Source organism: Ranitomeya imitator, chromosome 2 (assembly GCF_032444005.1).
Source record: "Ranitomeya imitator isolate aRanImi1 chromosome 2, aRanImi1.pri, whole genome shotgun sequence".
Classification (NCBI taxonomy): Eukaryota; Metazoa; Chordata; class Amphibia; order Anura; family Dendrobatidae; genus Ranitomeya; species Ranitomeya imitator.
The window spans coordinates 182,358,559-182,370,816 of NC_091283.1; the positions used below are offsets into that span (position 1 = coordinate 182,358,559).

Genomic DNA, 12,258 nt, shown 5'->3' on the forward strand with positions numbered 1-12,258 from the left:
CTTGGGTTAGGTTTCAGGTTAGGGTTGTGGTTAGGGTTAGAGTTGGGAATAGGGTTAGGGGTGTGTTAGGGTTGGAGTTAGAATTGGGTGGGGTATTCACTATTTAGGTACATCAGGGGGTCTCCAAACGCGATATGACACCCACCGTTGATTCCAGCCAATTTTGCATTCAAAAAGTCAAACAGTGCTCCCTCCCTTCTGAGCCCTGCCATGCGCCCAAACAGTGGCTTTCCCCCACATATGGGGTATTGGCGTGCTCAGGTGAAATTACCCAACAAATTTTGTGGTCCATTTTCTCCTGAAACCCTTGTGAAAATTAAAAAGAATGGTTCCAAATAATTTTTTGTGAAAAAGTAAAATGTTCACTTTTTCCTTCCATATTGCTTTACTTCTCGTGAAGCACCTGAAGGGCTAATAAACTTCTTGAATGTGGTTTTGAGCACCTTGAGGTGCGCAGTTTTTAAAATGATGCCTCTTTGGGGTATTTTCTGTCATATTGACCCCTCAAACTCACTTCAAATGTGAGGTGGTCCCTAAAAAAAATGGTTTTGTACATTTTTTGGAAAAATGAGAAATTGCTGGTCAAATATTAACCCTTATAACTTCCTAACAAAAAAATTATGTTTGCAAAATTGCGCTGATGTAAAGTAGACATGTGGGAAATGTTATTTATCAACTTATTTTGTGTGACATTTCTCTGTGATTTAAGGGCACAAAAAATAAAAATTTGAAAATTGCAAAATTTTCAGAATTTTTGCCAAATTTCCGTTTTTTTCATAAATAAACGCACTTTATAGCAAAGAAATGTTATCACTAACATGAAGTTCAATATGTCACGGAAAAAGTCTCAGAATCAGTGGGATACATTGAAGCGTTCCAGAGCTATAACCTCATAAAGTGACAGTAGTCAGAATTATAAAAATTGGCTTGGTACAAATTGGCTGTCACTAAGGGGTTAAATACAAATTGATGATGTAGCCATAATTTCATTGTTTTGTAGCTAAAAATCTATTTTTTTTCCTAATTCCACAGAGCGTATGAAATTGAGAAGAGGCTGAGTACGGCCGACCTTTTTAAGTTTCCAAATTTTGAGTCTATCTGTTGGTACGTTGGGAAGCATTTACTGGATACCTTTAGAGGCAAGTATTTGACCCCATTGTTTCCCGTCATTCCCCCCTTTGTCGTTCTATGAGAAGTCTCTATTCTGGTATTGAAATTCGCTGCTACTCAACAGACTGTACTGATGTGGCGCTCCTGTCTAACAATTATCAGGTATTGTGTGTGTCCTGGAATGAGAGCAGCACACCTGCCCGGAAGCCTCAGCGCCCGTCATACCTGGCGTCATCCCTGGCTTGCAGCAGCATTTCTCAGCTCTCAATGTGGATATAACAGGCGCTGCACAGCCTATTTAAAGGGAACCTGTCACCAGGTTTGACCAATATGAGATACGGCCACCACCTTTCAGAGCTGATATATAGCATTCTATAATGATGTATATAAGCTCCCAATCTGACCTGCAAGACAAAAAAAAAAGACCTTTTATTATACCCGGTCCGGTCTGATACCTCTCTGCCCTGACGAGGGGAGAGAAAATACTGCAGTATGCAGGCGCTGGGGCTCTTTGACCTTTCCTGGCGCCTGTGCACTGCAGTACTTTACCCTAGTCAGAGCAGAGAAGTACGCCTGTGCAGAAGCGTGATGCTGGGGAAACTGTGTGGATGATGTAGTGACACATCATCCACAAAATACAAGAAAGAGGGCAGCATCGCAAGAATAAGGGAGGCGCCAGACCAAGAGCAGCGACACCCCTCGGACCGGACCCTCTTGCAAGTGAGTATAATAAAATGTCTTTTCTCCTACGCCTCATTGGGGACACAGGACCATGGGTGTTATGCTGCTGCCACTAGGAGGACACTAAACAAATACAGAAAGAATAACTTCTCCCCTGCAGTATACACCTCCTGCTGGCTCTAAGGGAACTAGTTCTTGCTTAGTGTCTGTAGGAGGCACTTGGGTCTGCTTTCAGGCCCCACCGTTTTTATTTTAGCTTTTTACTTTTTATTCTATTTTTGCCCTTAACGGAGCGAATGAGGGCGACGGATGCTTTCTAGGTTCTGATCTCCCCTGAACCATCAACAGGCAAGTACGTGGAGCGTTCCTCCCGTATCCTTTCCTGCAACGTTGGATGCCAGCCCTGAGCTCACCTTACGGGCGACGGTTCCTTCGCGTTCCAATCTCCCCCCTCCATAGCAGGCGACCACATGGAGTAGCCCTCCATCTATCTCTCCTGGAGCCAGGTGCATAGCCAGACATATTATGTATGGTGTCCGTGAAGCCCCCACTGCATCACCACTGATATAGCGGATGACGAAAGGTGGCAGAAGCTCTCCACCCCCTCCCTGACTATGGCGACGGTGGATTGAGCACTGGCCCACCGCATCTACCGTGAGTACACTGCGGGGGCCGAGGCGCTGGGGGGTCCTGGTCCCCGGGATATGGGAGGTCTGCACCTTAAAGCCCGGGTTTGTGGGTGGTCCGCAGTGCGGCAATTCAATAAAGGAGTGTAGCTTAAGGATGGCACTAATAGCGGTCGCGGTGCTGCAGGCCACAACTGCAGGTTTTAAAAATTTAGCCCTCGGCTTTCCCCTTCATACAGGCTGGAGTTTTGGCAACGCCCACCGGCAGTTACCGCCGCCCACTCTGTCTGGCGCTTCTCATTCCCTGAGAAAAGCTGTCACTTCCTGATCTCGGCGGCCTCTTGGGACATCCACAGGGCTGATGCTGCAGCTCTGCTCCAGCCTTTTTGAATCACAGCCTTCAAGACTAGCGATTTCTGGGCATAAATGCGGACCTCTCCTGGGGACTGAAGATACAGGACCTGGGTAAGCTGCAGAAACATAGCTTAACCCTTCCCCTGCTAGTAAGCGCTCTCCTCAAGGCTATAGTATGTCATAATCAAAGCCTCACAAAAAGTCTGGGAAAGCCCACACTGTGTTCTTCGTTGCATGTACCTCTTGTAAGGTATCATTACCCCGGGGTCACAATACTGCATTATGCACAGCTTGTGAACCGGTGACTGCTCTGGAACCACCTGTTACTTATACCGAACCCAGTGAGCCTGGTCCCCTTGAGTGGGCTACCTCCCTTACCCGGTCTATGGCATCCCTGGCAAAAGCGTTAGACTCGTTCCGAGACCCTTCCTCCAACCAGGGCACTCTTACGGACGACACTTCCGATCGTCAGAACCCCTTGTACTCTAGTGGTCGTACCTTGCCAAGGAGCTCTCACTCTTCCAGGAAAAGGACTCATGCCATATCCCCAGACCATCACCGGGATTCGGGTTCTGAGAGCTCCATTTCTCGCTCCCCTTCCCTTGAGGCTAGTAGAGAACCTGTTTCAGAGGACGATTCTGACACGTCCCTAGATCAGGAATTTCATCACGATCAGGAGACTCTCGACTCTGATTGAGTCAGTGAATAAGGCTTTGAAGCTTGATGAGGAACCTTTATCTAAAACGGATCATGCTGTGTCCTTTAAGAGGACCAAGCGAGCTCATAGAGTGTTCGCCACTCATCCCGAATTTAAGAAAATTGTTGAATCTCACATCATCCGTCCAGATAAATGATTCACAGGGCAGAAGCCCATGGAGTTAAAATATCCCTTTGCCCAGGATCTAAGAAAATATTGGTCGCAGTCTCCCCCAGTAGATCCTCCGGTATCACGCCTGGCTACTAAATCTGTTTTATCCTCTTCGGAGGGTGCCTCAATTAAAAACCCAACCGATCGTCAGATTGGCAATATGGCGCGTTCAACCTTTAAAGCCTCAGCAGCTGCCCTCTTCCCATCTTTTGCCGCTACGTGGGTGGCTAAGGCTATGACCCACTGGGCTGAGGTCTTGTCTTCAGCGGTGCTGGATACCAACCTTCCCCCCGAGATAGCAGACCTCGCTACTCAGATAGCCAGAGCTGGAGATTTTGTAGTGACCGCGTCCCTGGATGCTGCTAACTGCGCTTCTCAAGCAGCAGCAAATGCCATCACCATCCGGAGGTCCTTATGGCTCAGGGACTGGCGTGCGGATTCTGCTTCAAAAAAGTCATTAACTTCTCTTCCATATCAGAGCGGTCGCCTTTTTGTCGCACAACAGAGACCTTTTCAGCCCTTTTGGAACCAGCAGCAGGCTCGATCCCGATTTTTTTCGTTCCAACTCAAATTGGTCCTCTACTTCCACATCTTCCGGACCCGGCCGGGTACAGCGTAGGGATAGAGGTCCCCAGACCTCTTACAAACCTTCCCCTTCATGGAGAGGCAGGCCTATAGACATCCAGGACGCGTACCTCCACATTCCTATTTTACCTTCTCACCAAAGTTTTCTTCGCTTCGCCGTTCAGGAAGATCACTTTCAATTTGTTGCTCTGCCCTTCGGCCTCTCCACCGCTCCCAGGGTATTTACCAAGGTCATGGCGGCCGCCGTGTCCATCCTTCACACCTGAGGCGTGGTGGTGCTACCGTGTCTAGACGATATCCTCATCAAAGGCCCCTCTTTCCGCACCTGCAAGGAGGCCATGAACATCACAATAGATACTCTTTCTTGCCTGGGTTGGAAGATAAACTTCAAAAAATCTTCCCCAGTACCTGCTCAGCGAATTTCCTTTCTAGGAATGATACTCGACTCCTCCCGGGGTTGGTTCTTCTTCCCCTGGAGAAGATCTCAGTCTTACAGCGAGAAGCTCAGAAGCTCTCTCAGCCTCGCACTCACTCTCTGGTCCTCAGTATGAGAGTTCTCGGCAGAATGGTAGCAGCTATGGAGGCGGTTCCATTTGCTCAATTACACCTCCGACCCCTACAGCATGCCCTCCTGGCTGTTTAGGACAGGAACCCGTTCTCCCTCGACCGTCGGTTCCTCCTTCCCCAGCGAGTCAGACAGTCTCTCAGGTGGTGGACATTGAAATCCTCCCTGAATCAAGGGAAGTCCTTTCTTCCAGTACATTGGTTAGTTATGACAACAGATGCCAGTCTTCTAGGCTGGGGAGCGGTGTTCCTTCATCACACTGCTCAGGGCCGCTGGTCCCCCCAGGAATCACGCCTTCCAATCAACATCTTGTAAATTCGGGCAGTCAGGTTGGCGCTTCTCCAATTCCATCTTTTCCTGGCGGGTCACCCAGTCAGGATTCAGTCCGACATCACCACTGCAGTGGCATACATCAACCGCCAAGGGGGAACCCGCAGCAAGACAGCCATGACCGAGGTAGGCCACATCCTCCGATGGGCCGAGGAAAACCGCTCAATGATCTCTGTGGTTCACATCCCGGGAGTGGACAATTGGGAGGCAGATTTCCTCATTCGTCAGGGCCTCGACTCCGGGAAGTGGTCTCTCCATCCGGAGATCTTCCACTAGATCTGCTGCTGTTGGGGAATTCCGGATGTGGATCTGATGGCCTCACAGCTAAATTCCAAAGTTCCTGACTACATAGCTTGGTCCCACGATACGGCAGCTATCGGGGCAGATGCTCTCGTACTCCCGTGGCATCATTTTCGACTTCCGTACATATTTCCCCCGCTTCCTTTACTGCCGAGAGTCATCAAGAAAATCAGCGGAAAGGGTACCGTTAATCCTGATTGCGCCAGATTGGCCGCTCCGCACGTGGTATGCGGAACTTGTTCAACTAGTCGCCGATGTTCCCTGGCGATTACCGAATTGCGCAGACCTGCTATCACATTTAACACCAGAACTCCAAGGCCCTGTATTTGACGGCATGGCCATTGAGTCCTGGGTTCTAACCCAGGCAGGTTTCTCTTCGGAAGTCATCTCTACCATGATCAGCGCTAGAAAGCCTACGTCTATGCGCATTTATCATCGCACTTGGAGAACGTTCTTTTCCTGGTGCAACGACCGGGGACGTTCTCCTCTTGAATTTTCCATTCCTTCCATCCTCGAATTTTTACAAACGGGTTTGGATTTAGGTCTCGCCCTTAGTTCTCTCCAGGGGCAGATTTCAGCCCTGTCCGTTCTGTTCCAACGCAGGATTGCCAACAGATTACAAGTGAAGACGTTCATTCAGGGAGTCTCCCATAGGGTGCCACCCTATAAGATGCCGTTGGAACCATGGGACCTTAACCCCTTCCCGACCTGTGACACAGCGTATGCGTCATGAAAGTCGGTGCCAATCCGACCTGTGACGCATATGCTGTGTCACAGAATGATCGCGTCCCTGCAGATCCGGTGAAAGGGTTAACTCCCATTTCACCCGATCTACAGGGACAGGGGGAGTGGTAGTTTAGCCCAGGGGGGGTGGCTTCACCCCCCCCGTGGCTACGATCGCTCTGATTGGCTGTTGAAAGTGAAACTGCCAATCTGAGCGATTTGTAATATTTCACCTATTATAACTGGTGAAATATTACAATCCAGCCATGGCCGATGCTGCAATATCATCGGCCATGGCTGGAAACATTGATGTGCCCCCACCCCACCGATCGCCCCCCCAGCCCTCCGATCTGTCCTTTACGCTGCTCCGCTCCCCTCCGTCCTCCTGTCCGCTTCCCCCCGTGCTCTTGTCCGCTCACCCCCGTGCTCCAATCACCCCCACGTGCTCCAATCACCCCCCCCTGCACTCCGATCCACCCCCCCTGCAGTCCGATCCACCCCCCCTGCAGTCCGATCCACCCCCCGATGCTCCAATGCACCCCCCCCCCCCGTGCTCCGATCCACCCCCCCGTGCTCCGATTTACCCCCCCATGCTCCGATCCACCCCCCCGTGCTCCCCTTCCACCCCATCATACTTACCGAGCCGTCCGTGGTCTTCTTTCCTGGGCGCCGCCATCTTCCAAAATGTCATCCCCATAGGTAGGGACAATAATAAAATAAAGATTTTTTTTTTTTCTTCCACTAAGATTGGGGTAAGAATTAGGGGTAGGGGTAGGGTTAGGGTTAGGGTTTCGGTATGTGCACACGTATTCTGGTCCTCTGCGGATTTTTCCGCTGCGGATTTGATAAATCCGCAGTGCTAAACCACTGCGGATTTATGGCAGATTTACCGCGGTTTTTCTGCGCATTTCACTGCGGTTTTACAACTGCGATTTTCTATTGTAGCAGTTGTAAAACCGCTGCGGAATCCGCAGAAAGAAGCGACATGCTGCGGAATGTAAACCGCTGCGTTTCCGTGCAGTTTTTCTGCAGCATGTGTACAGCGATTTTTGTTTTCCATAGGTTTACATTGAACTGTAAACTCATGGGAAGCTGCTGCGGATCTGCAGCGTTTTCCGCGTGTGCACATACCTTTAGAATTAGGCCATGTGCACACGGTGCGGATTTGGCTGCAGATTCGCAGCAGTGTTCCATCAGGTTTACAGTACCATGTAAACCTATGGAAAACCAAATCCGCTGTGCCCATGGTGCGGAAAATACCACGCGGAAACGCTGCGTTGTATTTTCCGCAGCATGTCAATTCTTTGTGCGGATTCCGCGGCGTTTTACACCTGTTCCTCAATAGGAATCCGCAGGTGAAATCCGCACAAAAAACACAGTAAATCCGCAGGTAAAACGCAGTGCCTTTTACCCGCGGATTTTTCAAAAATGATGCTGAAAAATCTCACACGAATCCGCAATGTGGGCACATAGCCTTAGGGTTAGGGTTGGGTTGGAATTAGGGTTGTGGTTAGGGTTAGGGGTGTGGGGGGGTTAGGGTTGTGGTTAGGGGTGTGTTGCGGTTAGGGTTGTGATTAGGGTTATGGCCACAGTTGGGATTAGGGTTAGGGGTGTGTTGGGGTTAGTGTTGGAGGTAGAATTGAGGGGTTTCCACTGTTTAGGCACATCAGGGGTCTCCAAACGCAACATGGCGCCACCATTGATTCCAGCAAATCTTGTATTCAAAAAGTCAAATGGTGCTCCCTCACTTCCGAGCCCCGACGTGTGCCCAAACAGTGGTTTACCCCCCACATATGGGGTACCAGCATACTCAGGACAAACTGCGCAACAATTACTGGGGTCCAATTTCTCCTGTTACCCTTGTGAAAATAAAAAAATGCTTGCTAAAACATCATGTTTGAGGAAAGAAAAATGATTTTTTATTTTCACGGCTCTGCGCTGTAAACGTCTGTGAAGCACTTGGGGGTTCAAAGTGCTCACCACATATCTAGATAAGTTCCTTGGGGGGTCTAGTTTCTAAAATGGGTCACTTGTGGTGGGTTTCTACTGTTTAGGCACACCAGGGGCTCTGCAAACGCAACGTGACACCCGCAGACCATTCCATCAAAGTCTGCATTTCAAAAGTCACTACTTCCCTTCTGAGCCCCGACATGTGCCCAAACAGTGGTTTACCCCCACACATGGGGTATCAGCGTACTCAGGAGAAACTGGACAACAAATATTGGGGTCCAATTTCTCCTGTAACCCTTGGGAAAATAAAAAATTCTGGGCTAAATAATTATTTTTGAGGAAAGAAAACATATTTATTATTTTCACGGCTCTGCGTTATAAACTTCTGTGAAGCACTTGGGGGTTCAAAGTGCTCACCACACATCTAGATAAGTTCCTTTCGGGGTCTAGTTTCCAAAATGGGGTCACTTGTGGGGGGTTTCTACTGTTTAGCCACATCAGGGGCTCTGCAAACGCAACGTGACGCCCGCAGAGCATTCCATCAAAGTCTGCATTTCAAAACATGACTACTTCACTTCCGAGCCCCAACGTGTGCCCAAACAGTGGTTTACCCCCACATATGGGGTATCACCGTACTCAGGAGAAACTGGACAACAAATATTGGGGTCAAATTTCTCCTGTTACCCTTGGGAAAATTAAAAAAATTTTGGGCTAAATAATTATTATTTTTTTTTAAATTCGTTTATTAACAACAAAATAAATTGCGTTACAAACAATGTATGTTGGACACATTGAACATGACTTATAGTACTATCAAGTGTACAGTGTTAAACATACATACATGCTAGCCACATGAAATAAAAGGTACTTATTACTCTTAACCAATGTTATGATGTATTTGTTAACCATCTGTAACATACATATTACATATATATTACATAAGTAAGGAAAGAGAAAACCTGTGAAACTAAAACTCTCGAATTAGGACTACTTCTACTCTAATTATTAACTAATTCGCCATATATCCCTGTGCCCAACCCCCACGCGCTGCCCCCGACCACATCTATAGGGTGAGATGGGAAGAGTTCCATCGACCCCAAATCTTATCAAATTTTCCCGGACAGCCCCTGTTCTGATATAGCGTACGTTCATATGGGATAACGGAATTAACCAGGTCAATCCAAGCTCTCACAGAAGGGCAGGAATTTCCCATCCACCTCAGCGCTAGTACCTTACGTGCGAAAAAGAGCACCTCCCGCAAGAAAGTACCAATATAGTGGTCCCAGGTCTCCTCCTCCCACACTCCAAATATACAAACTAATGGGTCCAGGGGAATAGGGATCAGCAGCAGTGATGTTAACAGTGATGTCACCTCTTTCCAATAGCGCAGGATAATAGGACACCTCCATATCATATGAATAAAGTCCGCATCTAGTGAGTGACACCGCATACATTCTGTCGTTTGAAACCGACCCATCCTGCAAAGTCGCGTCGGAGTTAGATATGATTGATGTATAATATACAACTGAGTCATCCTGTTATTAACTGACGGAGATACTTTAATCGGGGATTCGAGGATGTCCTCCCATTCCTCCTCATGCAAGTTAGAAAGCAATTCACTCCATTTTCCTTTAACAGAATTGACGGTGACTGTAGACCCCGTAAATAATTATTTTTGAGGAAAGAAAACATATTTATTATTTTCACAGCTCTGCGTTATAAACTTCTGTGAAGCACTTGGGGGTTCAAAGTGCTCACCACACATCTAGATAAGTTCCTTTCGGGGTCTAGTTTCCAAAATGGGGTCACTTGTGGGGGGTTTCTACTGTTTAGCCACATCAAGGGCTCTGCAAACGCAACGTGACGCCCGCAGAGCATTCCATTAAAGTCTGCATTTCAAAACGTCACTACTTCACTTCCGAGCCCCGGCATGTGCCCAAACAGTAGTTTACCCCCACATATGGGGTATCACCGTACTCAGGAGAAACGGGACAACAACTTTTGGGGTCAAATTTCTCCTGTTACCCTTGGGAAAATAAAAAATTGCAGGCTAAAAGATCATTTTTGAGAAAATAATTTTTTATTTTATTTTCATGGCTCTGCGTTATAAACTTCTGTGAAGCACTTGGGGGTTCAAAGTCCTCACCACACATCTAGATTAGTTCCTTTGGGGGTCTAGTTTCCAAAATGGGGTCATTTGTGGGGGATCTCCAATGTTTAGGCACACAAGGGCTCTCCAAACGTGACATGGTGTCCGCTAATGATTGGAGCTAATTTTCCATTTAAAAAGCCAAATGGCGTGCCTTCCCTTCCGAGCCCTGCCGTGCGCCCAAACAGTGGTTTACCCCCACATATGGGGTATCAGCGTACTCAGGACAAACTGGACAATAACATTTGGGGTCCAATTTCTCCTAATACCCTTGGCAAAATAGGAAATTTCAGGCTAAAAAATCATTTTTGAGGAAAGAAAAGTTATTTTTTATTTTCTTGGCTCTGCGTTATAAACTTCTGTGAAGCAGCTGGGGGTTTAAAGTGCTCAATATGCATCTAGATAAGTTCCTTGGGGGGTCTAGTGTCCAAAATGGGGTCACTTGTGGGGGAGCTCCAATGTTTAGGCACACAGGGGCTCTCCAAACGCGACATGGTGTCCGCTAACAATTGGAGCTAATTTTCCATTCAAAAAGTCAAATGGCGCGCCTTCCCTTCCGAGCCCTGCCGTGTGCCCAAACAGTGGTTTACCCCCACATATAAAGTATCGGCGTGCTCGGGAGAAATTGCCCAACAAATTTTAGGATCAATTTTATCCTATTGCCCATGTGAAAATGAAAAAATTGAGGCGAAAAGAAATTTTTTGTGAAAAAAAAGTACTTTTTCATTTTTACAGATCAATTTGTGAAGCACCTGAGGGTTTAAAGTGCTCACTTGGCATCTAGATAAGTTCCTTGGGGGGTCTAGTTTCCAAAATGGGGTCACTTGTGGGGGAGCTCCAATGTTTAGGCACACAGGGTCTCTCCAAACGCGACATGGTGTCCGCTAACGATGGAGATAATTTTTCATTCAAAAAGTCAAATGGCGCTCCTTCCCTTCCGAGCCTTACCATGTGCCCAAACAGTGGTTTACGCCCACATGTGAGGTATCAGTGTACTCAGGAGAAATTGCCCAACAAATGTTAGGATCCATTTTATCCTGTTACCCATGTGAAAATGAAAAAAATGAGGCTAAAATAATTTTTTTGTGAAAAAAAAGTACTTTTTCATTTTTACGGATCAATTTGTGAAGCACCTGGGGGTTCAAAGTGCTCACTATGCATCTAGATAAGTTCCTTGGGGTGTCTAGTTTCCAAAATGGGGTCATTTGTGGGGGAGCTCCAATTTTTAGGCACACGGGGGCTCTCCAAACGTGACATGGTGTCCGCTAAAGAGTGGAGCCAATTTTTCATTCAAAAAGTCAAATGGCCCTCCTTCCCTTCCAAGCCCTGCCGTGCGCCCAAACAGTGGTTTACCCCTACATATGAGGTATCAGCGTACTCAGGACAAATTGGACAACAACTTTCATGGTTCAGTTTCTCCTTTTCAGTTTAGGCACACAGGAGCTCTCCAAACACGACATGGTGTCCGCTAAAGAGTGGAGCCAATTTTTGATTAAAAAAGTCAAATGGCGCTCCTTCCCTTCCAAGCCCTGCCGTGCGCCCAAACAGTGGTTTACCCCCACATATGAGGTATCAGCGTACTCAGGACAAATTGGACAACTTTCGTGGTTCAGTTTCTCCTTTTACCATTGGGAAAATAAAAAAATTGTTGCTAAAAGATAATTTTTGTGACTAAAAAGTTAAATGTTAATTTTTTCCTTCCATGTTGCTTCTGCTGCTGTGAAGCACCTGAAGGGTTAATAAACTTCTTGAATGTGGTTTTGAGTACCTTCAGGGGTGCAGTTTTTAGAATGGTGTCACTTTTGGGTATTTTCAGCCATATAGACCCCTCAAACTGAATTCAAATGTGAGGTGGTCCCTAAAAAAAATGGTTTTGTAAATTTCGTTGTAAAAATGAGAAATCGCTGGTCAAATTTTAACCCTTATAACTTCCTAGCAAAAAAAAATTTTGTTTCCAAAATTGTGCTGATGTAAAGTAAACATGTGGGAAATGTTATTTATTAACTATTTTGTGTCA

At 47.1% G+C, this 12,258-nt stretch overlaps 1 protein-coding gene across 1 annotated transcript in view; it reads left to right on the forward strand.

Moving 5' to 3' along the window:
- The window catches only part of PHF8 (PHD finger protein 8), a 92,689-nt gene that overhangs the window by 19,792 nt on the left and 60,639 nt on the right, over positions 1-12,258 (forward strand). The window contains exon 10 of the mRNA XM_069748204.1: positions 1,033-1,139. Within this exon, the coding sequence (XP_069604305.1) occupies positions 1,033-1,139 (107 nt within the window). The remainder of the gene's footprint in view (positions 1-1,032; positions 1,140-12,258) is intronic.